Below are 24,453 nucleotides of genomic sequence, written 5' to 3'. Positions count from 1 at the left end.
AGCCCTACCTTCTGTAGGCATCACCAAGGTGGTAATCTACAGTGGCCTCTCCTTACCTTGGCTTTGAGGCCGGCAGCCCCACCGGGGAAGGATGCAAGACACACTCTGTGTTGGCTAAGCCTGCCTGTGGGGCAGGGGCGAGGAGGCCAGGCTGCATGAGTGGGGAGGGGAGGATTTAGTTGGGAAGCCCTTGTTAGGCATGGAGCACAGCTGTGGAAGACTGATCCGTGGTCATCTGGCTAAAAGCACTACGCAGCACGTGCAGGCTGATACAGGGGTGCAAAGACAGGAGCCTTCCTCCTCTGCCTCAGCTCCTGTTCCTTAGGCAGGGCTCCTCCTCAGGGCATCCTTCTATCCCCTTGAGGGAAAGGCCTTCGTTTCTGCAGAGCTGAGCCCATCTGAAGTGGTGAAGCGCAGGTGAGGCCCCCTGGGCCGGCAGCCCATCCCTCCTTCCTGCCCTCGGTGCCTGCGTCAGTCCCGGGGGAGGTTGGGGGGTGGGATCTTGGTGGCGGATGGCTCCACCCCCCAGATCTCCCGGGCGTACTCCGTGATGGTCCTGTCGCTGGAGAACTTGCCCGAGCAGGCAATGTTCCTGATGACTTTCTTAGTCCACTCCCGGGGGTCCTAGGGAGAGGAGAGAGGCTGTCAGCAGCTCTGGCCCAGCTCCTGGCCTTGCAGGGCACCGACTCTGCACCCCTGGCTGGTTTCAAGGCTGTGGTGTGGGGCTGCTGAAGCACCCAAACCTGCCTCTCCCTGTCCCATGCCTACACACTGCTTTGTCTAGAAGGGCTCCACAGGAGCACACTCACCCCAGCTCCCCTCCGTCCCCCTGCTCTGCTGTCATGCCCAAGGACCCCACCCCTGCCTCTCAGGAGTGGGCAGCTCTTACCATGAACAGCTGGTCCACCTGGCCTTGGCATTTGATGTAGGCCTCATAGTCAGCAAAGACCTTGAACCTGAAACCCAAAGCAGAGCAAGGCTGGGGTCTGGCTCCTTGTGATGTCCCAGCCGGCTGACACAGGGCAGTGTGGCCACCTCCCTGCAGGCAGGCAAGGCTCAGCCCCTGTGCAGGGGCCCCCTGGGAGACTCTGAGAGCAGCCCACTGAAGGGGACACGTGCCAGGACTCACCTGTCATGGTGCATGAGCATGTTCACAATGTCCTTGAAGCAACCAGGGTCTCGAGGGCAGAAGAAGCCACTGCTGATCTGGTCCACAGCCTGCCGCAGCTCGGGCAGGCGCTGGTAGTACTCCTGGGCATTGTACCTGTGCCCAGCAGAGACAGGCTGTAGGGGCTGAAGATGCTCTCCTCTGGGGCCCAGCACCCTGGAGGGCAGGACCTGATGTGTCTGGGGCAGGGAGGGACGTCACAGGGCCTTGCTCCCAGGGCTGTAGCCATCAGAGCACCCTGCTAGTGGTTGCCTTGTGCCCAGGCCCATTCACAGCCACCATGCTCTGAGGAAGCTGCTTGGCCTGCACCCTTGATGGACCACCCACTGACCAGCCCAGGGCTTTTTTTCCCAACCCCAGAGCTGCCAGAGCTGGCATCTGTAGCCCCATCTGACCAGGCCTGGCATTTACTGTGCTCTCCCCAGTACCAACCCTTGGCGATCCAGGGCCTCCACGTCCTCCACCCTCATGCCAAAGATGAAGAGGTTTTCTTCACCAGCCTCTTCAGCCATCTCCACGTTGGCCCCATCCATGGTACCAATGGTGAGGGCCCCATTCACCATGAACTTCATGTTGCCGGTACCCGAGGCCTCTGTGCCAGCTGTGGAGATCTGCTGGGAGAGATCTGCTGCTGGGATCACTGCAGGGTACAAGAGAGGGAGGAGTTAATCTTTGGTAGGCACACTGCAGCTTCCCATGAACTGTGCCCAGGACAGCAAAACAACCCTGGGCATCTGCTAGTGGCCAGGCCGACCTCAACCTCAGCCCAAACAGCGCAGCTCTGGGGTCAGAGCCAGGCTCAGTCATTCCTACATGAAGCTGGCTTCCTGCCCTGTGTGCAGCCCTCAGGCCCTTCCTAAGTGACAGCCAGGTGGCCTGCTGTGACAGGCTCCTGGGCCAGCCAGCTTCTGGACTCATCTGGGACACAGCCAGCTCCTAAGATCACAGCATCACAGTACATGAGAGGCTGGAAGGGACCTCCAGAGATCACTCAGTCCAACCTCCCTGCCAGAGCAGCATCACTTAGGGTAGTCTGCACAGGAATGCATCCAGGTGGGGTTTGAAAGTCCCCAGAGAAGGAGACTCCACAACCTCTCTGGGCAGCCTGCTCCAGGGCTCTGTCACCCTCACTGTAAAGAAGTTTCTCATGTTGAGCTGAAACCTTCTGTGTTCAAGCTTGAACCTGTTGTTTCTTGTCTTATTAGTGCACACCACCCAAAAGAGCTTGGCCCCCTCCACTTGACACCCACCCCTCAGATATTGATAGGCATTGATCAGATCCCCTCCCAGCCTTCTCTTCTTCAGACTAAACATCCCCAGGGCTCTCCACTGGACTCCCTCCAGCAGGTCTCTGTCTCTCTTGAACTGGGGAGCCCAAACCTGGACACAGTATTCCAGGTGAGGTCTCACCAGGGCAGAGGGGGAAAAGAACCTCCCTAGAGCTGCTGGGCACGCTTTTCTTGATGCACCCCAGGGCACCGTGGGCTCTCTTTGCTGTCCCATGGAGAACTTGCTGTCCACCAGCACTCCAAGGTCTTTCTCCATGGAGCTGCTCTCCAGCAGGGCAGTCCCTAACCTGTACTGCTGCCTGCTGTGATTCCTCCCCAGATGCAGGGCCCTGCACTTGTCCTTACTGAACTTCATGAGGTTTGCCTGCACCCAGCTCTCAGCCTGTCCAGCTCTCGTTGGATGGCAGCACAGCCTCATGGGGTGTCAGCCAAAGCCCCCAGCTGTCCTTCCACAGGACCAGACATACCTTTCTCAGCCAAGGACACTCGGTAGTTCTCCAGGAAGATGACCTTGAGCCTGTCCCCCACGTAGGGATCGTTGTTGATGACCTCCCCAATGGATGTGATGAGTTTGATGATCATCTTGGCCATATGGTAGCCAGGGGCTGCCTGCAGAAGAGCAGCCCAGAAATGGTGGAAGGCTTTTAAGGAAGGGAGAGCACAGGAGGTGCCACTGTGGGTCCTCACCATGAGGAGAGAATCTGAGCCTCATCTCTGCTGTTCACAGGGACCAGCAACAAAACCCTACTGGGAAAAGTCCTGAGCCACAGAGAAAGAGTGAAGGGGAGCTTCTCAGGCTGATTCGCCCACAGAGGTGTGTCCTGAAGAGCCCACCAGCAGAGAAACGCTGGGCAGGGTGCCTGGCAGAGCCACAGCAAGCAGACAGCACCTTCCCCACAACCCACTGAGCCAGACATGCACCCAGCCTGGAACGTGCCTTACCTTGCCTCCAATCATGATAGTCCTGGGCACAAAGGATTTGGACGGATCGCTTCTGATGCCTGCAGGAACAGAGGAGAGGAGGCTGAGGGGAGACCTCATGGCTCTCTGCAGCTCCCTGAAAGGAGGCTATTTTCAGTCTGGAGAGGAGAAGGCTGAGAGGGGATCTAATAAATGTTTATAAATATCTGAGGGCTGGGGGTCAGGAAGAAGGGGACAGGCTCTGCTCACTTGAGTCCTGGGATAGGACAAGGGACATAGCCACTCTGGTGAGACCCCCACCTGGAGTACTGTGTCCAGTTCTGGAGCCCCAGAGAAGGGCCATGAGGATGATCAGAGGGCTCTGCTATGGAGACAGACTGAGAGAACTGGGGCTGTTTGCTCTGGAGAAGAGAAGGCTCTGAGGAAACCTAATTGTGGCCTTACAGTATCTGAAGGGGGCTACAAGAAAGCTGGGGAGGGACTTTTGAGGGTGTTGGGCAGTGATAGGACTAAGGAGAATGGAGCAAAACTAGAAGTGGGGAGATTCAGACTGGATGTTAGGAAGAAGTTCTTCCCCATGAGGGTGGTGAGACACTGGTTCAGGTTGCCCAGAGAGGTGGTGGAAGCCTCATCCCTGGAGGTTTTTAAGGGAAGGCTGGATGTGGCTGTGAGCAACCTGCTGTAGTGTGAGGTGTCCCTGCCCATGGCAGGGGGGTTGGAACTGGCTGATCCTTGAGCTCCCCTCCAACCCTGACAATCCTGTGATTCTCCTCAGAGCTCTGTATGACCCTACAGACACTGTCTTGTTTCTTTCCTGGAGAGAAGCCCTTGCCTGGCCACCAGCTGACAGACATTCCCAGGGGGTCCCTGGCAGAGAGAGGCTGGGGGGAGCCGGGCAGGGACTCACGGTTGTAGAGGGTGATGGCATGCAGGCAGTTCAGCAGCTGCCGCTTGTACTCATGGATTCGCTTCACCTGCACATCGAACATGGACGAAGGGTTGATCTTCACCTTGTACTGCTCCTCCAAGTAGGCTGCAAACTTCAGCTTGTTCTCCTGGCAAGGAAAGTCTGATGAGAAACAATCACGGATTCCCAAGCCTTGTGTCAGAAGTGAGGATTTGCTGCTGGGATGTTCAGGGAATCGCAGAACGGTCTGGGCCAGAAGGGACCTCCAAAAGTCATCCAGTCCAGCCCCTGCTGCAGTCAGCAGGGACATCCCCAACTAGGATCAGGCTGCCCAGGGCCTTGTTGAGCCTCACCTTGAATGTCTCCAAGAAAGGTGTCTCAACCACCTCCTTGGGCAACCCGTTCCACTGACCTCATGGTGCAGAACTTGCTCCTAACATCCAATCTAAATCTGCCCTGCTCTAGTTTGAAGCCATTGCCCCTGGTCCTATCACTGCAGGCCTTGGCAAACAGACTCTCCCCACCCTTCCTGTAGGCTCCCTTCCAGTACTGGGAGGCTGCTATTAGATCTCCCCAGAGCCTCTTCTCCAGGCTGAACACCCCCAGCTCCCTCAGCCTGCCCTTGTAGCAGAGGTGTTCAACCCCCTGATCATTCTCATGCTGTTCACGTCTTGCCCTCACCCCACCTCCAGTGCACATTACCTGTTTGACTTTTGCCACATCCCTGATAAAAGTCTCATTGTTGATGAAATCCAGCAGCTTCCTGAGTTGACTCAGATCTGTGATGAAGCCTTCCCCAATTTTCTACAAGAGCAAACCAAGAAAGGGATGTCCCACTCGTGAGACACCTCACCTGCTCCACAAATGTCTGTGCTCAACAGAAATGCCACAGTCCCACTGGGAATTTTAAGAGCCACTGTGTCTCTTTCTTATGGTGAGGTTACTCCTCTGTGTCAGCAGGGAAACCAAAGCTACAGGGGAAACTGGCCACTGGTAAAAACACCAACAAATCATATCATACAATCCCAAAATGGTTTGGGTTGGAAGGGATCTTAAAGATCATTTAGTTCCAACCCCCCTGCCATGGGCTCAAAGGGCTCCTCAAGGAGCTTTACAGGGAGGGTATGTGCACATGCACCAGGGCCTCCTGGCAGCCAGAGAAACTGATGAGCAGGATGAGAAGATACATTTCATTGCAGGACACCATCCAGCTGTGCTACATCACACAAACCTGTGCCAAAAGGGTCTGGTAATCAAAGGTTTCCTCAACAGAAACGCCACAGTCCCACTGGGAACTGCAAGAGTCACTGTGGCTCACTCTTTCTTATGGTGAGGTTACTCCTCTGTGTCATCAGGGAGCCCAAAGGTGCAGGGGAAATCCAGCCCAAAGGTGATCAAAGGTAATCAAACCAGAGCTGGAGCTTCTTTGTCTCCGTGACACTGAATGCTTTTGCACCAAGGAACTGCCTGACAGGTTGTGTGTAGCCTCTGCCAGGGCAGAGGACCAGATCCAAGTTTCTTGCAACTTTTCTGGCCAGCCCTGAGTTTAGAGGCCAGCCAGTCTGACAGCTTCATGTGTGCCAGGCTGTGCTCACCCAGACATGCTAGCCCCAGGTCTGGTCAGAGCACATGGAGAGGTGCTGAGAAGCAAACAGCTCACCCTTGGGGTGCTCGTGACTCACCTCGGCGATGACGTCGGCCAGGCCGGGGTTGCACAGCAGCAGCCAGCGCCTCGGGGTGATCCCATTGGTCTTGTTCTGAAACTTCTCCGGCTCCAGCTCATAGAAATCCTTGAACCTGGAACAACAGGGAGTCCTGAACCACCCACTACTGCTCAGTGCTTCCACTGGAGCCCCACAGCAACTGCTCCTGACTGAGGACAGTCTCTGCAGGTCTCCCTGTAACTAGCACAAACTCTGCCACAGAACATGGAATCATTTCAGCTGGGAAAGACCTTGAAGATATTCAGGCCCAACCATTCTCTAACTCTTCCAAGGCTGGTGCTAAACTATGCCCCTCAGAACCACATCTCTGTGTCACTGAAACACCTCCAGGGATGGGGATTGAACCAACTCCCTGAGGAGCCTGTTCCAGTCTTGAGAACCCTAGCAGGGAAGAAGTTTCTTCTAATCTTCAGCCTAAACCTTCCCTGGTGCAACCTGAGGCTGTTTCCTCTCTTCCTATCACTCTTTACTAGGAAGACAAGACCAACCCCCACCAGGCTGTAGCCTCCTTGCAGGGAGTTGCAGAGAGTGAGGAGGTCTCCCCTCAGCCTCCTCTTCTCCAGATAAACCACCCCAGCGTCCACAGCCACTCCTCACCAGTCCTGTTCTCCAGGCCCTTCACCAGCTGTGCTGCCCTCCTCTGGACACATTTCTTTCTGTCATCTGTGAGGGCCCCAAAACTGAACCTAGTCCTCAAGGTGTGGCCTGACTAAGGTAAGGCTGAGTACAGGGGGACAATCACTTCCCTAGTCCTGCTGGCCACACTAATCCTCATGCAGATCAGGCCTCTCACCATACTCCTCAGCTGTAATGCTGAGGGTTTCACCATCTCCAAATGGAGATGAGTTAGACCTTTACACATACATGAAGGAGACAGTCTCCCTGGTTTGCCATGCCCAGCCAAAACAAACCTTGACACCTCCAGTGGGACCCCAGGCTTGCAGGCAAAGCCCAGCAACTGAAGAGTCGTGCGTGCCTTGGATCACAGGATGTCAGGGGTTGGAAGGCACCTCCCAAGATCACCGAGTCCAACCCCCCTGCCAGAGCAGGAGCATAGAATCCAGCACAGGTCACACAGGAACACATCCAGATGGGGCTGGAAAGTCTCCAGAGAAGGAGACTCCACAACATCCTCTCTGGGCAGCCTGCTCCAGTGCTCTGTGACCCTCACAGTGAAGAAGTTCCTCCTCATGTTAAGGTGGAACTTCCTGTGCTGGAGGTTTTTATCCACTGCCTCTTGTCCTGTTCCAGGGTGCAAGTGAGCAGAGCCTGTCCCCTCCCTCTTGACCCCAGCCCTCAGATACTTATAAACATCTATCCCCTCCCAGCCTTCTCCTCTCCAGACTCAGCAGCCCCAGGGCTCTCAGCCTCTCCTCACAGGGCAGTGCTCCGGGCCCCTTCGTCATCCTGGCAGCTCTCCGTTGGACTCTCTCCAGCAGATCCCTGTCCCTCCTGAGCTGGGGAGGCCAGAACTGGCCCTGCCATTGGGGGTGAGGTGTCCCTAGGGCAGGGCGGGTGGTGGGGCAGGAGAACTCACACGGAGCTCTTCACGATGTGGGAGTGGATGCGCGCGACGCCGTTGACGGCGTGGGAGCCGATGACGCAGAGGTGCGCCATGTTGATGCGCTTGCAGGGCCCCTCCTCGATCACAGACATCCTCCGCAGCCGATCGACGTCCCCTGGGTACAGAGCTGCCACCCGCTGCAGGCAGGCAGGAAGAGTCCCTGTTAGCAGCCCAGCCGGACCACCCAGGGGCACTCCCGTCCTGAGGCAACCACAGAACGTCAGGGGGTGGAAAAGACCTCCGAAGGTCATCCAGTCCGACCCCGCCGCCAGAGCAGGATCACCGAATGCAGATCGCACAGGAACACGTCTGGGTGGCTCCAGAGGTGAAGACTCCACCACTCTGGGCAGCCTGTTCCAGTGCTCTGCCACCCTCACAGTAAAGAAGTTTCTTCTCATGTTTACATGGAGCTTCCCAAGTCCAAGTTTGTGCCCATTACCTCTTCTCCTGTCACTGGGGAGCACCGAGAAGAGTCTGGCCCCATCTCCCTGACACCCACCCCTTAGATACTTGTAAGCATTTAGGAGATCCCCCTCAGCTTCCTCTTCTCCAAGCTAAGCAGCCCCAGCTGTCTCATGATAAACATTCTAGTCCCCTCAGCATCTCAGTGGCTGTGCACTTGGTCTGGAAGCCAGACCAAGACACTCAGAATCATAGAAACACTCAGGTTGGAAAAGACCCTCAGGATCACCAAGTCCAACCAACAACCCTACTCTGCAAGGCTCACCCCTAAACCATATCCCCAGGCACCACATCCAAAACACCTTTAAACACATCCAGGCTTGGGGACTCAACCACCTCCCTGGGCAGCACATTCCAATGCCTGACCACTCTTGTTGGGAAGAGATGTGTCCTCATGTCCAGTCTAACCCTACCCAGTCGTAGCTTGAGGCCATTCCCTCTTGTTCTATCACTGATAACCTGTGAGAAGAGACCAGCAGCAGCCTCTCCACAACATCCTTTCAGGTAGCTGTAGACAGCAGTGAGGTCTGCCCTCAGCCTCCTCTTTTTCAAGCTAACCAGCCCCAGCTCCTTCAGTTGCTCTTCATCAGATTTATTCCCCAGGCCCTTCCCCAGCTTTGTTCCCCTCCTCTGCCCTGGCTCCAGCACCTCCACATCTCTCCTGTATTGAGGTGCCCAAAACTGGACACAACACTCAAGGTGTGGCCTCCCCAGAGCTGAGTACAAGGGGATGATCCCCTCCCTGCTCCTGCTGGACACAGCACTGCTGATACAAGCCAGGATGCCTTTGGCCTTTGTGGCCACCTGGGCACACTGCTGGCTCCTGTTCAGCTGCTTGTTGATGAGAACCCCCAGGTCCCTTTCTGCCAGACAGCTTTCCAGCCACACTTCCTCAAGAGTTCCCACAGCCTGTGCCCAGCCCAAACCCTTACATCCAGGTGCATTTGGTTGAGGGCATAAATGATCTCCAGGTGACGTGGCAGCAGCTTCTCAAACATGGAGACAGGCCAGCGCTCCAGGGCCTCGGGCAGCACCGTGTGGTTGGTGTAGGCACAGGTCCGCTTCGTGATCTCCCAGGCCTGCAGCAGAGACAGGAGGTCAGTGGGCACAGGGGGGCAAGGAAATCCTTGCATGAGGACAGAAGAGAAGCTCTTCCTCTGGGGTAGTTTCAGGCTGTGCCTGGAAAATTTTCCACAGGTCTTGAGCAGAGAGCAGTAGAATGCAGATAAACCCCCACGGGATGTGCTCAGCAAACTCATGGCAAGTTCCCAGCAATGCCATGGGACAGATAACAAACAGAAAAGACCTGTAAACTCATTTTCTCTCTTTTTGGCCTCCTTGCTCTGGCAGATACCAGCTCTGGTTTCTGCCGGCTTTGCTGACCTTGGCTGCATTGCTTTGTTGTGGCTGAGTATTAACAAACAACTCTCTGCTCCTTCTCTTGGCCCGTGTGTAGAGGGGGGTAGGGAAGGGAGCAGGGAAGGGGAAGCTATTAGTAGCCCCCTGGTTTGTCCAGGGGGGGTTCTTGTGCTGTTTATAGACTGTAACTACTGTATATTTTGTACATATTCATTGCATTTCATTGTAGATTGTAGTTTTGCTTGTAACTGCAGCTTCATTTGCTTCCAGCTGAGCTGCTCTGGCAATTTTATGTGGGGGGGGGTGGAATTTTCAGCCCTGCAAAGTTCAGCACAGACCTCCTAGCTCTGCTTACCTTGTCCCACTCCACTTTCTCCACATCCACCAGGATCCTCATGAGCTCTGGGATGGACAGGGCAGGGTGGGTGTCATTTAGCTGAATAGCCACCTGCAACACAGACTTGCTGGGCTCAGACCTGGCAATGACAGGACTGTGACAGTGCCCTGCAGGCGTGGGGGGAAGGTGAGGATCAGCCCCAAGGCACACCCCCCCGAATCAGATGGAGTTGCCAGCAGCAGAGCTATTCAACCTCTGCAAGCTTTGCTCCAAGCTGGGAAAACAGCCCTGGAAGCCACCTGCTCTCCAACCCAAACTCCAGGGCCTTTGTATACATGTCCCAGCTTGCTCCTGAGCATCCCTCATGAGATGCAGGTCTGCCTGACACACCCCCAGGCCCCCTCTGCCCCCAGTCTCACCTTGTCTGGGAAGGTTTCAAAGCATGTTCTCACGGGGTCTCGGCAGCCAAACTTGGAGGACTTGAAGCGGCGGATGATGTCCTGCAGGGTAGCAGCCACCACGAAGTACTCCTGCTTCAGACGCAGCTCCTTGCCTTCAAAGAACTGCAAGGGGGGGGGAAACCACAGCCAGCAGTGCTTCAGCTGCCATCCCTAGCTGGCAGCCAAATGCCTGGGTATGCTCCTGTCCACTTTGATGGGCTTCCCAACAGGCTTTGTAAAGCTCATCACCTCCTAAGGGCAAACGTGGTCGTGTCTCCTACTGCCTCTGATGCAGCAGCAGCAGCTGTAGGGACTGACAAGTGGCTCAGCATCCCAAAGGAAAACAGAACCTGCCATGCCCATGCTGCTCCTACACAGCACAGGCAGCTCCCCCCCTCACTGCAAGACCCTTTGCAGGGGTTTTGGACCAGGAGCCAGCGGCTCTGAGCACGCCAGCTGACTCCCAGGCATGCTACACGTCATGCTGGTCTGGTTTAAAAACAAGTAGGAATGAGGTGGTGTCAGGGGGGAAGTGCAGCAGATGAGGTTTTCCAGTGCAGATGCTAATCCATGACCTGATAGTGAGGCCTCTTCCCTTTTGGATGTGGTGCCCGCGACAGACCCTGCAGTGAGCAATCCCCTTGAAGTGGGGATGGAAATGAGTTCCCCTCTTATGGCTGCCTCTGAAGTGACAACTTACTTTTGCAAAGGGTGAGGCATGTAAATTGTCACCTACTTTGGATCTGAAGGGGCAGTTATCTCTTTCCCTCCACGCAGCAGGGAACATAGCAGCCAACATTGCCCAGATTCTCAGCTGCCACCGGTCAGCTGAGACGCTCTGGAGCCAGCAGAGCCATGTCTGGTCACTGGGAATTACAGGACCAACCTATTGTACCAGAGCTCCTCAAACTGGAACAATAAACATCAGCTGTCCATGACCTTCCAGTGCTTCAGACAAGGTGATACAACTACAGGGAGGACAATCCTGAGCAGGAAGGAGAAGAGAAGCCAGAGAATCACTCACGTTGTCGTTTGGGTACAGGACTCTGGATATGTTTTCTGCCAGGTTTCTGTCCAGCACCGCCTCAATGTAGTCACCCACATTGACTGCAGCAAGAGAGAAAGAGACACTGCAGCAGCTGGAGAGATTCAGGCAGGTCCCTGACACGCAGAGAGATGTGCAACAGAACACTCAGGCTGGTGGTAATGAGATAGAAATGGGAATGTACATGTGGACAGTAAGATATCCATAAGCCAGCAATGTGCCCTCGTGGCCAAGAAGGCCAATGGTACCCTGGGGTGCATTGAGAAGAGTGTGGCCAGCAGGTCAAGGGAAGTTCCCCTCCCCTTCTACTCTGCCCTGGTGAGGCCACATCTGGAGTGCTGTGTTCAGCTGTGAGCTCCCCAGTTCAAGAGGGACAGATATACTAGAGAGTGTCCAGTGGAGAATGATGAAGGGACTGAACTTCTGTCTTGTGAGGAAAGGCTGAGAGACCTGGGGCTGTTTAGCCTGGAGAAGAGAAGACTGAGAGGAGATCTTATTAATGTTTAGAAATATCTGAAGGGTGGGTGTCAAGAAGGGGCCAGGCTCTTCTCAGTGGAGTCCTATGACAGGACGAGGAGCAGCAGATACAAGCTGGAACACAGGAAGTTCCACCTCAACATGAGGGAAAACTTCTTTACTGTGAGGGTGACAGAGCCCTGGAGCAGGCTGCCCAGAGAGGCTGTGGAGTCTCCTTCTCTAGAGACTGTCAAGACCCATCTGGATGTGTTCCTGTGAGGCCTGCCCTAGGTGATCCTGCTTTGGCAGGGGGGTTGGACTCGACTGACCTTCAGAGGTCCCTTCCAACCCCTAACACTCCATTACTGTATGAGTGAAAGACACCAGAGAAAGGCAGATCTCCATGCAGTTTCTCAAGACACATACCAGGAAGGACAGGCAGAAACTGAAGACAGATAGCAGCCAGAGGGGACAAACAAAGGAAATGAGTGACTAGTCATCCTGCTTAAGGACTGAAGCAAACTGGGGCAGAGCAAGGCATGACAAAGCCCACAGTCACACTCAACTCCTACACCTACCAAAGGCTCATCCACAACCAAGCTTGCAGCTGCCAGTCAAGAACTGAGGAGACATTATGAGGATATGAGAGACATCACCCTTTGCCTCATAGAAGTTCTCCTGGCAGGGCTGCTGGGAGACACACATCTCTGTGCTGGTAGGGAAGGATAAACCAAATCAGCCCAGCTTAACTTTTCTGAACACCCTGGGGGTGCTTCGAGGGCGCAGAGCCGTGGTGCTGAGGGACATGGTTTGGCACCAGACCTGGCAGGGTTTGAGAATGGTTGGACTCCCAAGATCTTAAAAGCCTTTTCCAATCAAAACAATTCCATAATCCTATAAAACTTTGCCCTTCTGGAGCAGCCCAGCACTGACATTTGGTACTTTAGCTGTCCTGCATCTGCTGTTCAGCACTGTAATTAGAGCCTGGGAGATCACACATAAACCTATAGGAAACCAATGGCAAGGGGAGCTCTTGCTGCTCTTTTCCTTCAGCCCTAAAGGATGCTGCTGCACATAAATGACCTTCCATGGCAAGTGTGGGCTTGCAACTCACTTGGTGAGGTGGGGAAGGTGGTGGCAGGGGCTGTGTCACTTGGGGAAGGTGCAAGGCAGGTTTTGAGAGCACGAGAAGGAGGTCAGACGGCGTGCTGGTGCATGAGGGCTCTGGAAGTGGTTGGAGGCAGTGTGACCCCATGGATGCACACAGCACGCTGTGTTTTGGAGGTAACCAAGAGATATGGGTAAAGCAAGCCAGACACAGGAAGAGGCAGGTCCCAGCCTGGCCACAAGGGAGGCAGTGAAGGGAGGGCACTTACACTCTTGGAGGTTGAAGTCATTGGGGGCTTTTGCAGACCACAGCCTCATGGTGTTCACAGTGTTGTTCTTGTATCCTGGCACTGGCGTGTCGTAAGGCATGGCAAGGACGACCTGCAGAAGGACAGACAGCATTCCCCTTGGATTAGGAGCATGGTGGCCTCAGAGAAGGTGGCAAAGTGGCTGAAACTGCTGCAGGAAGAATGCAGATAGGACACAGACAGGATCACAGGATGCTGTGCTGAGCAGTTTACCCACATGGCTCCAGAGCTCCTAAGCAGCAAGGCAGAGTACCCCAACCTGGGCCTGGAACCAAGAGACTGAGGGCTTGCACCAGCAGAGCTGAATGTTGCATGCAGGGCAGGGCCCTGACCCTGCAGTACAGAGCCTGGGCTGCCTCTTGACACTTGGCCAGGGAGCCAGCATACAAACAAGGGCTCACAGTGATAGGAGGAGGGGAAATGGCTTTGAGCTGGAAGAGAGGAGATTTAGACTGAATATCAGGCAGAAATTCTTTCCAGTGAGGTTGGTGGACACTGGAACAGGCTGCCCAGGGAGGCTGTGGATGCCCCCTTCCTGGAGGTGTTCAAGGCCAGGCTGGATGGGGCCTTAAGCAACCTGGGAGGTATCCCTGCCCATGGCAAGGGGGTTGGAACTAGATGACCTTTAAGGTCCCTTTCCAACGCAAATCACTCTATGATCCCCCTGAACAAGTCAGTGTGTACTGGCATGACAGCCTGGCAGCCAGGAGCTATCCCCAAGCAAAAGTATGAGAGGCAGCAGAGGAGAGAAGGAGCTGTGCTGACAGGGCAGGGAGAGCCAGGCAGATCAGCACAGTGGCCCTGAAGAGCCTCTTTGTGCTGGTGTTAGCAACACCTCCCCTCTGAGGAGAATCAGCAAGAGGTCAGGCTCCCAGGGCTGCTCTGAGCAGCTCCCAAGATGGAAGCAGGCAGAAAGCCTGCCCTGCCTGAGCCACAGGCCTGGAGCAGACATCACATGAACTGAGCAAGGCTATATTTGGAGACTGTGTCTTGGGCTATTTTGAGCCTTTCCAGCTCATTCCCCTCACAGCACTATCTGAAAATGAGCATCCCTGTAGGAAGCTGTGCAACCACTGCACTGCTTGGGATCCCTGAAACCCTGGGCTACCACCAGACTCAGAAGAGGAACAGAGAGAAAGACAATGCCACTTGCTCCCCAAGTGGATGTCTTCTCCTCCAGAGAGCTCTGGCATGGTGCCTCCATGCTGTTTGTGGGTCTGTGGTGGTGAACCCCTGCACTGTGTGTGTCCTGGGAATCACCCATGTCACTGCACTGCCTGACAACCAGGCTTCCTGGAGAAGGATCTGGTTTTCTTCACCTCTGATCTCTGGAGGTCCCTTCCAACCCTTAACATCCTGGGATCCTGTGAAATCCTGGTGCAGCCACAGCCAGCAACATCACCTTCACCACTACAGGAGCAGTCCTGATCACATCACCTTCACCACTGCAGAAGCAGCCCTGACCACATCACCTTCACCACTGCAGGAGCAGCCCTGACCACATCACCTTCACCACTGCAGGAGCAGCTCTGACCACATCACCTTCACCACTGCAGGAGCAGCCCTGACCACATCACCTTCACCACTGCAGGAGCAGTCCTGACCACATCACCTTCACCACTGCAGGAGCAGCTCTGACCACATCACCTTCACCACTGCAGGAGCAGCTCTGACCACATCACCTTCACCACTGCAGGAGCAGTCCTGACCACATCACCTTCACCACTGCAGGAGCAGTCCTGACCACATCACCTTCACCACTGCAGGAGCAGTCCTGACCACATCACCTTCACCACTGCAGGAGCAGTCCTGACCACATCACCTTCACCACTGCAGGAGCAGTCCTGACCACATCACCTTCACCACTGCAGGAGCAGTGGAGTGAGTTTTGTCAGACTGGGAGAGAAGCAAAGTTCGACCCCCTCAGGCAGCCCAGAGACAGACTGTTCTCCTGCACTCTACCCTGCCCTGTCCCCCCACCCCAGCCCAGCCACGAGGGAGATGTTGGTACCTGGGTGTCAATCCACTTCACCCCCTCAGGGGTGTGGCAGACCCGGCCGTAGAAGTGCACGGGCAGCATGTACTCAGGGCGAGCTTTCTCCCAGGGGTTGCCGTAGCGCAGCCAGTCGTCAGCCTCCTCCACCTGCAAAAGGCAAAGGGGGGTCAAGGGATGCTTTGTGGCTTCACAGAATCACAGAATGTTAGGGGGACCTCAAGAGATCATCCAGTCCAACCCCCCTGCCAGGATCACCTGGAGCACATCACACAGGAACACATCCAGGGCGGGTCTTGAATATCTCCAGAGAGGGAGACTCCACAGCCCCCCTGGGCAGCCTGCTCCGGGGTTCTGTCACCCTCACAGGGAAATAATTCTTCCTCCTGTTTCCATGGAGCTTCCTATGCCTCAACTTCCACCCACTGCCCCTTGTCCTGTCACTGGGCATCACCCAGCAGAGCCCGGCTCCATCCTCTGGGCACTCACCCTTGACATGTTTATAAACATGAACGAGGTCAAGTGATGGCCTGTGGCTTCTAGTCATGGCCTGTGGCTTCTAGTGATGGGTTGGACTGACTCCACACACACCCCTACCCAAATAACTTTGTTTCTGAGGGCCAGGGTTTGGCACCACACTTGTAGAGTTAGAGAATGCTGGGACTCTATGATCTAAAAGGTCTTTTCCAACCAAAATGATTCTATGATTCAGTTTGTCTCAAGGCATTGACATCCAATTTGACTGTGATCAGGGGAAACGTGGGATGGGGTTCCCTAGAAACCCATCAGTGCTGTTCCTGGCCACAAACCAACTCCTGTAACCCAGATCTTGCTGACTTCTCTGCCCTCTGCCAGAGAGAATTTCCCCTCTCTGCCCATAACAGCACCAACAGGAGTGAGTTCAGAAAGGACACCAAGGCTGACCACAGGGGCTGAGGCACTTGGAGAGATGCTGTGTGCCTGCAGGCATTTTTCTGCCAGGCAGGGGGCACATCTGGTCCACAGCCAGCACCACCACCACCCCTGTGCTTTTTGAAGTAACCTTAGGCCAGTTACACTGGATGCTTTCTTCCCCTCTTTTCACTATTTATAGGGCCTAGCACTACAGCTTCTTTGTGGGGATGGAGGGAAAAACAACCCTCAAAGCTCTCACAAAGCCTGACTTATGGAGAGCTATTTTAAGAAGAGAAGTGGTGCTTTATGCTCAGAAGCACAGAAACATGGAAGCACAGAATGGTTTAGGCTGGAAAAGACCTTAAAGGTCATCAAGTCCAATCATTCTCTAACTCTACCAAGGCTGGTGCTAAACCTTGGCCCCCAGAACCACATCTCTGCTTCCCGGAAACACCTCCAGGGATGGGGATTCAACCACCTCCCTGAGGAGCCTCTTCCAGTCTTTGAGAACCCTTTCAGGGAAGAAGTTTCTTATAATCTCCATCCTACACCTCCCCTGGTGCAACCTGAGGCCATTTCCTCTCTTTCTGTCACTCTTTACTAGGAAGAAAAGACCAACCCCCACCTGGCTGTAGCCTCCTTGCAGGGAGTTGCAGAGAGCAAGGAAGTCTCCCCTCAGTCTTCTTTCTTCAGACTGAACATCCCCAGTCCCTTCAGCTGCTCCTCACCAGCCCTGCTCTCCAGACCTTTCACCAGCTTTGTTGCCCTTCTCTGGACCTGCTCCAGCACCAAAATGTCCTTCTAGTAGTGAGGGCCCCAAAACTGAACCAAATCCTCAAGGTGTGGCCTGACCAGTGGCCTGACCAGTGGCCTCACAGGGGGACTCCTCTGGTCCTGCCGGACACACTGCTCCTGATCCAGGCCAGAATGCTGATGGCCTTCTTAGCTCCATGTAAGGAGCAAGGCAGATCTAATGGAAACCATTTCCAGATATACACTGGGGAAAGCTGCCAGCTGGGGCAGTTTGTTTTGCCTGTTTTCACTTGATAAATATTGTGATGGCTCATGCTACACTAGAATCTTATTTAAACTCCTGCTGCCAGTCTCCCAGGGAACCCACAGGAACAGCAGCACTCCAGGCACTTGCCTGTGTTCTGCTGTGTTCAAATTCATCCTCCATCAGACAGCCTGCTGGGGTGTCTAGCTACATCTTCATCCTTAGCCTGACTCCTTACTCACTCACTGCCAGGCTGGATGGGACTCCGGCGTTTGTTGCAGCTGCACTGTGGAGCTTCAGGCAAGGATTCCTGTTTGCAGCCATGCCCTTGTGGGCTCAGCTCCAATACCATCACACCAGGTTGGTGACTGGCAGAGATGAGCTTTCACATGCCCCTGCCTGAGCACCTGCTGCACACCCTCCCCACTGCCCTCCACTGCCTCTTTGCTCAGCACAAGTGGTAGGAAGTGACAGCTGTCAGACTCCCAGTTTATGACCAGATCGAGGCACTGCAACACCAGTAGTGGGGACAGGTCTTGTCCACAGGCAGAGTGAGCCAGCACAGGATGGAAGAGAAGGAGAAAGGCTGAGTTAAACTTGTCAATGTACCTGCCAGCCATCGACAATCTTCTGATTGAAGATACCAAACTCGTAGCGGATGCCGTAGCCGTACGCCGCCAGCCCCAGCGTGGCCATGGAGTCCAGGAAGCAAGCTGGAAGAGCAGAGCATGGTCACAGAATGAATCACAGGGGCTGGAAGGCACCTCTGGAGATCATCTAGTCCCACTCCCCCTGCTCAAGCAGGATCACCTAGGGCAGGCCACACAGGAACATGTCCAAACCTCACCCCACGGCCACTGCACCTGCTCCGGTGTGCTGCACAACAAGGTGAGGAGATACCACAACCAATGCCTCTGGAAACATTTATTGCTCCAAGGAAGTCCATGAGCAGAAGGGACAGAAGAGGACAGTCTGCAGCAAGACCCCAGTGCACATCCCACCAAGCCACCATGAACACCTCAAAGTTGGTGACAAGGACAGGCCACCATAAACTCAAATACAGCCTCGTTGTAGTGAGAGCTCTTCTAAACTTGCATGAGGTGCCCACACCTTGCTGTAAGCCCCTTCTGACCCTAACTCACTGCTAGCTCCACCAGCTACTTTGCAGTTAGTGCTTTCAAAGCAAACCCTCCCAGCCCTCAGGCTGGGGCAGCTCTGCTAAGGAACAGCTCTCCAGCATTCCCTCCACACTGGGGAGTTCTCACCTCCAGCAGTCCCACGGGACAGGCAGACGAAAATAGCAGCCAACAGCCTGCCTAAGTGCTTGGGTGCCTCCAAGAAGTGAGAGATTCCACAGGGAGGTGAGACAAGTGCTGCAGACAGCCTCTTTCAGCCACAGCCATGCCTGCTGTGCTGTGGACTACACAACTACATCTCCTGGATCCTCTCAGCGTGGAGGAGGCTGAGTTTTGGACAGCTGGGAGCAGGCCAGAAGGGCACAATGCTGCTGAAGGGCTGTAGAGCAGATGTGAGCCAAGGTCTGCACGCTGACCCACTGCAGTGCCAGCTGCCACAGCCTCCAGCCAGGTCACCCTCAGTCCCTGTGCACTCTGCCCAAGGAGGGGGCTCCACTCTACCCATATTACCTGCCAGGCGGCCCAGGCCTCCATTTCCCAGCCCAGCATCTTCTTCGATTTCTTCCAGCTCCTCCAAGTCCAAACCCAGCTACAGGAGAAAGAGCCACAGCAGAACATGTCACCACTGGAAGGCCATGCCCTGGGGCTGCTCTCTGAGGACAGCAAACACAGATGGCAGAACAACCCACACCACAGAAAATGAAACCCAAAGGGTTCTCTGCATTCCCTCCTCACAAAGTATCTCAGCAGCCTCTGCTCCCTGGGCACTGGAAAATTATTTAGCCCATCATCAAACATCACTTGCCCATGAACTAGGTTTCCTTAGAGACCTCACCTCCTGGCAGAAGGCCCTTCCACTGGACTGGTCACTGGAGATGGGATGGCAAATGGTCAAGTGCATGTGGAAGGGAGAGCTGAGTCCTGCCAGGGTACACGTGCTGCCCCTCTGCTCACACCCACCCAGTCCCTGAGGAAGGGCATTTGCTTTCTATACCTTCCCACATCCTGCCCAGCCTGCCACCAGCTCCTTGGCCAGAGCCCATGCTGGAAGTGGTTCTCTCCTCTGCTGCATCTCTCAGGCCATTTGTTCTCTGGCTCAGGGGCTGCAGCTGATTGAAGGCTAAGTGCACCAGCAGCAAGGACTCCCCAGGAGTCAAGAAATGCTGCCTCTCAGAGGGCACCAGTGCCTCCCCTCAGTGCCAGGGGCATCAGCCTGCAACCACAAGGCAGGAAAACCTTATGCAGAGTGTGACAGAGTCACATAAGTTCTCTCCATGGCAGAGCCACGCTAGGTAAGAGATCTCCCATCCCAGCTGGCCACTGGCCATGCATGTCAGAGGCTACAGAGAGGGAAGCCTCTGCTCACACACCAGGCCAAATCAGCAGGTGGAAAATGCCTTGCAAAGGAACTCGAGGATCCTCCCTGAAAGAAAACAGCCTGCCCTCTGAGGCACACCACCTCAGAGAGGAAATGTGTCAGGTCCCACCCTGGAAATCCCTTCCCACGCCTTGAGAGGGAAAGTGCTCACCAGAACGTTTCATCGGCAATTAGAGCACCTCATGTTGAGAGACAGTGACAGAGCCCAACTCCTGCTAGGTAGTGCAACATGGATCAATCCAGTTGGGAGGAGGAGACAGGGGAAATAAAGCTTTGGGGTGAGAAAGCCCCAAACCTCAATACTCTGTCAAAAAACCTCCCTGTCCTGCTGCAGAGGTGGCTGCAAGTCGGAGAGTCAAGGCCTCACGTCTGCGATTGCCTTGGGGCTGCTCTTCTCCAGGTTGAACTAATCCCACAACATTTTGAGTCAAGCAAACAATTTCCATGCCCCCTCCCTTTCTTCCTCCCTAGTGATTCACTTTTATCTGGCAGTGCTGGCTGTGTTGCCTTGTGTACCTGTAGGTATGAAGTGTAAGCTGGTTCAGTGCTCGAGTTTCCCTTTCTGGCCTAGACTACATCCCAGAGATGAGCCACCATCACCTCTCTTCCCTTCCAGCCATGGAAAGCTATCTGCAGCCTGTGACTACCTAACTTTTTGGGCTCTGGTTTGGTTTGGTTTATTTTTTTGCTGGAACTTGTCCAGAGAAGGGCCATGAGGATGAGCAGAGGGATGGAGCTGCTCTGCAATGAGGACAGACTGAGAGAGTTGGGGCTGCTCAGTCTGGAGAAGAGAAGGCTCTGAGGAGACCTAATTGTAGCCTTCCAGTGTCTGAAGGGGGCTCCAAGAAAGCTGGGAAGGGACTTTTTAGGGTGTCAGGGAGTGATAGGGCTGGGGGGAATGGAACAGAAACTAGAAATGGGTAGATTCAGTTTGGATTTTAGGAAGAAGTTCTTCACCATGAGGGCGGTGAGAGGCTGGCACAGGTTGCCCAGGGAGGTGGTGGAAGCCTCATCCCTGGAGGTTTTTAAGGGCAGGCTGGATGTGGCTGTGAGCAACCTGCTGTAGTGTGAGGTGTCCCTGCCCATGGCAGAGGGGTTGGAACTGGCTGATCCTTGACGTCCCTTCCAACCCTGACAATTCTACGATTCTATAATGGTTGTTGCTTTCTGGGTACTACTCTGGACTTTCCCAGCCACTAGAGGAAAAGGGTGGTTTAAGGAAAACTATACTCCAGCTCTTAAGGAACCTCAAGGTCCCACCACAGTCTTCTCTAAGGGATTAAAACCACCAACAGCCAGCCAAGCCTCCCTTTGTTTAGTCAAAATAACACATCCTTAGGGGGAATCCCTTTCCTGTCTGCGTGGAAAAGTTTGGCCAGTTTTCCAGAGGCACCCCTTGAGACATCACCTGGTAAATGGCTTCATCACAAGCGTTCTGGAGGCCCAGGTTCACCATGGTGTTCTGCAGCGTACGGCCCATGTAGAACTCCAGGGACAGGTAGTAAATGCGCTGGGGAGGCAAAGCAAGATGCTTACAGGTGGCAAAGCCCTTCCCTTCCACCCAAAAAGGCTTCAAATGGAGGGCAGGCTCAGTCAGGGATGACTTCCCAAACCTGCTCTTGGCGCCTGCCCCTGAACACCAACGCACCAGAGTTTGTTTGTCAGAAGGATCTCAGGCGGGAGGGACGCCGGCCAAGCCCCGGCCCTGCGCCTCCCTGCCAACAGCCTTCTATAGCAAAATCTCCTTGCCTCTTAAGAGTTTCCCTAATTAACTTAGGGCAAGGATTATCTGGGATGCTGCAGGGTGGTATTTATACACTGCCACGCTCAGCCGAGGTGATGCTTACAGCTGCTGGGCTTTGAGAAGTTTCCCCACACCCCCGCTCCAAGGCTGAGCTGATCTGGAGCCTGCGGAAAGGCAGAGCGAACCCCCCCTGCCCCATGCACGCTGTCTGGGCTCAGGGCCAGGCCCCTTCCTGCTAGCAGCTTTCCAGCACTCCGTGTTGAAAAAACAAGAGGTCCTCTCGCTCTCCCCACGCTGAGTTTCACAGGCACATTTTCACCCAGTGGAACAAATCAAGTGTCCCATGGGCAGCAGGGGTCCTGGCAGAGCCAGGCAGGACACTCAGCTCTGCAGCGACCTTCCAAGTTCCAGAGGCGCTGCGCCTGTGCGGTGTGAATGCTAACCAAAGCCTGCTTGTAGGACGAGAAACAGGCTGGGCAAACTTCTGCCTGCACTCAGATGTAGTGCTCTGCATGGTTTTATAAACAAACAGCAATCTTCAAGGGAGTAAGACTCTGACTTTAAATCATGCTTTCCCTGGAATCTCTTTCCTTCCTGGTTGGGATCTTTCCCTGATAAACAGCAGGACTGCTCATCCTGCTACTTCTGCTAGGAGGAGGTGGGACACAAAGATGATCAGAGGGCTGGAGCATCTCCCCTGTAGGGTCAGGCTATGAGAATTGGAGCTGTACAGCCTGGAAAAGAGAAGGCTCCAGGGAGACCTTAGAGCAGCCTTTCAGTACCTGAAGAGGCACACAGGAAAGCTGGGGAGGGACTTTTCACAAGGGCTTGTAGTGATAGGATGGGGGGCAATGGATTTGAGCTGGAAGAGGGGAGATTTAGACTGAGATTAGGAAGAAATCCTTTTCTGTGAGGGTGGTGAGACACTGGAACAGGTTGCCCAGGGAAGCTCTGGAGTTGTGGATGCCCCCTCCCTAGAGGTGTTCAAGGCTGGATGAGGCCTTGAGCAACCTGGGCTAGTGGAAGGTGTCCCTGCCCATGGTAGTAGGGTTGGAACTAAGTGATCTTTATGGTCCCTTCCAACCCAAACCAGTCCATGATTCCAAGTCTGAAAGGGTCCATCTGCTCCTTGGGCCACATCAGACAGACTGAAAACATGGCCCAGATGCATAAATAATCTGCTGCTTTCGGTCACCTGCAGGGATGTGTTTCTAGTGGAAATCTAAGCACAGGGTGGACTGTAAGCAGAGCTTACAGGATCTGTACCATCCCTTGTTAGTGCAGCAGTATGCATCAGAGGGCATTTGGGTGAGAAAGGAGAAAAGGGAGAGCTCTGCATGCCAGTCCTAGTGCATGTGCAGCCATGCTGGTGTGAAAGTGCAGCTTGTTTCTTCTGTCAGGCCAATATTCACAACCCTGAAAAAAGAGCTGACTTGAGGAGGCAGCTGCCTGCATGCTGAGAAGCTACATGCCTCTTCCAGTCCACACCTGCCCTCTGGGGCTCTCCAGCTAAGTGCTGCAACGGGTTTTAAATTAAAAGGATTAAGGCTGAGTAACGTCCTGCAGCTCCCAACATCTCCAGCATCACCATCGTGACTTGACAACTGGGCAGGAGAGGAGGGAGCAGGTTGAACACCCCAGAAACCAGCAGCAACTTAGGGTTTGGTGACCTGGGAGAGCTTGTGTGGTTTGCACAAGGCAAGAAACTCCTGCCCAAAGCCCAGCTGGCTGTGGGCTCTGTAGGACTGAAGCCAGAACATGGCTATACTGAGAGGTGTTGAGATGCAGAGGTTATGATGCCCACAGGGGACACTGCCACAGCGACGTGAGTGTAGGACATGGCCGTGCTGAAGGGCGCAGAGGAGTGGCAGCATCAAGGCCCATGTGAGGACACGCTCACAGGGGGATCACAGACATCATGGCTGCAACAAGGCACAGGAGGTCACAGTCATGGGGATGCCTGAGGAAGGATATGGCTGCAGCAAGGCTCAACAGGGCAGGGCTGCAAAGCAACTTTGTGAGGACACAGCCATGAGAAAGTGCACAGGACACAGCTGTGGTGATGCCCACAGGAGCACCGACGTGGCAAGCCGGGCACAAGTGACATGGCCGGGGCAAGGGATGCCGTGTGGGGACAGGGAGGGACCAGAGGACAGGGATGGCAACACACAGCCACGGGGAGGTGCCCACAAAGGACATGGCTGTGGCGATGCCCACAGGGATACAAGGGATCCAGCTGTGGCAATGCCTACGGGGAAGAAGTCACAGCGAGATGCATGAGGGACATAGTGAGATGCACGGAGACACAGCCCTAGAGGGAAGAAAAGTGCATGAGCAACACGGCCACGGCTGCAAGGGACACAGCTGAGGGAAGAAGGTGCATGAGGCACATAGCCAGGGCTGTAATGACGCCCGACGGGAGACGGCGAGATGCCCTCGAGGGACAGGGCCACGTCGGGAGGACACGGAAACACCGGCAGGACCAAGGGGAGGGCGCAGCCAAGTGCCAGTTCCCACGGCAGTCCCCGCGGGGCCTGGCGGGGCCGGGAAAGGGCTCACCTTGGGGTCCCGCTCGTAGTAGTGCTGCTGGGTGCGGATCCAGCGGCCCACCAGGTGGTCGCGCACCGTGTGGGCCAGCGCGAAGTAGTAGTCGCGGGGGGTGGCGACATTGCGGTCCTTGACCAGGGTGAAGTGGAGGTGGCGGTTGAAGCTCTTGCGCACCTCCGCCACGTCCCCCAGCCCCGCGATGCCCCGCACGCTGATCTGCTTCCGCCGCTCCCCATCGCTCAGCGGCGCCGCCATATCGCCGCCGCCGCCTCCCGCTCCGCCGCTGGCTCTGCCGCAGCCGGCGCCGCGAGCGCCGCGCCTGCGCCTCCCCCGCCCCGCGACGAGGCGGAGCCCCCGCGCAGCCTGGCCCGGCCCCGGCGCGGCAGGGGGCACCGGGAGGGGGTGCGCGGGACGGGGCTGGCGCTCGGGGCTGCCATGGGGAGGAAAAGGTTCAGGAGGCAGGAGGTGCATGGGAGGAGAGGGATGGTATCTGCGGCTGTGGCGGCGAGGGGATGGAAATGGCCTGAGGAGGAAAGGATGGCATGGGGGCACAGGGCTGGCATATGGGGGACTGTAGTGGCATGCAGGGGCGGGGATGGTTTGTGGGGGCACAGGAATGGCGGGGGAGGGGCTGAGATGGCATGCAGGAACGGGGATGGTGTGGGGAATGGACAGGG

General features: G+C 55.2%; 1 protein-coding gene across 1 annotated transcript; it reads right to left on the bottom strand.

Moving 5' to 3' along the window:
- Positions 1-149: 149 nt before the first annotated feature.
- PYGB (glycogen phosphorylase B) lies at positions 150-24,100 on the bottom strand. The gene is made up of 20 exons (XM_054170708.1): positions 23,789-24,100; positions 20,894-20,995; positions 18,618-18,696; positions 17,581-17,684; positions 15,099-15,230; positions 13,049-13,160; positions 11,196-11,278; positions 10,151-10,294; positions 9,750-9,842; positions 8,968-9,114; positions 7,547-7,710; positions 5,968-6,082; positions 4,988-5,089; positions 4,286-4,433; positions 3,400-3,458; positions 2,925-3,066; positions 1,601-1,808; positions 1,130-1,264; positions 890-956; positions 150-624 (listed from the first exon to the last, which is right to left on the bottom strand). Exons 1-20 carry the CDS (start codon positions 24,029-24,031, stop codon positions 472-474), a joined length of 2,532 nt encoding a protein of 843 aa, XP_054026683.1. The 5' UTR covers positions 24,032-24,100; the 3' UTR covers positions 150-471.
- Positions 24,101-24,453: the final 353 nt, after the last annotated feature.

This window comes from Dryobates pubescens, chromosome 2 (genome assembly GCF_014839835.1).
Source record: "Dryobates pubescens isolate bDryPub1 chromosome 2, bDryPub1.pri, whole genome shotgun sequence".
Lineage (NCBI taxonomy): Eukaryota > Metazoa > Chordata > Aves > Piciformes > Picidae > Dryobates > Dryobates pubescens.
Note: the sequence above shows the minus strand (reverse complement) of the source record. Positions and strands in the feature narration are given on the sequence as shown.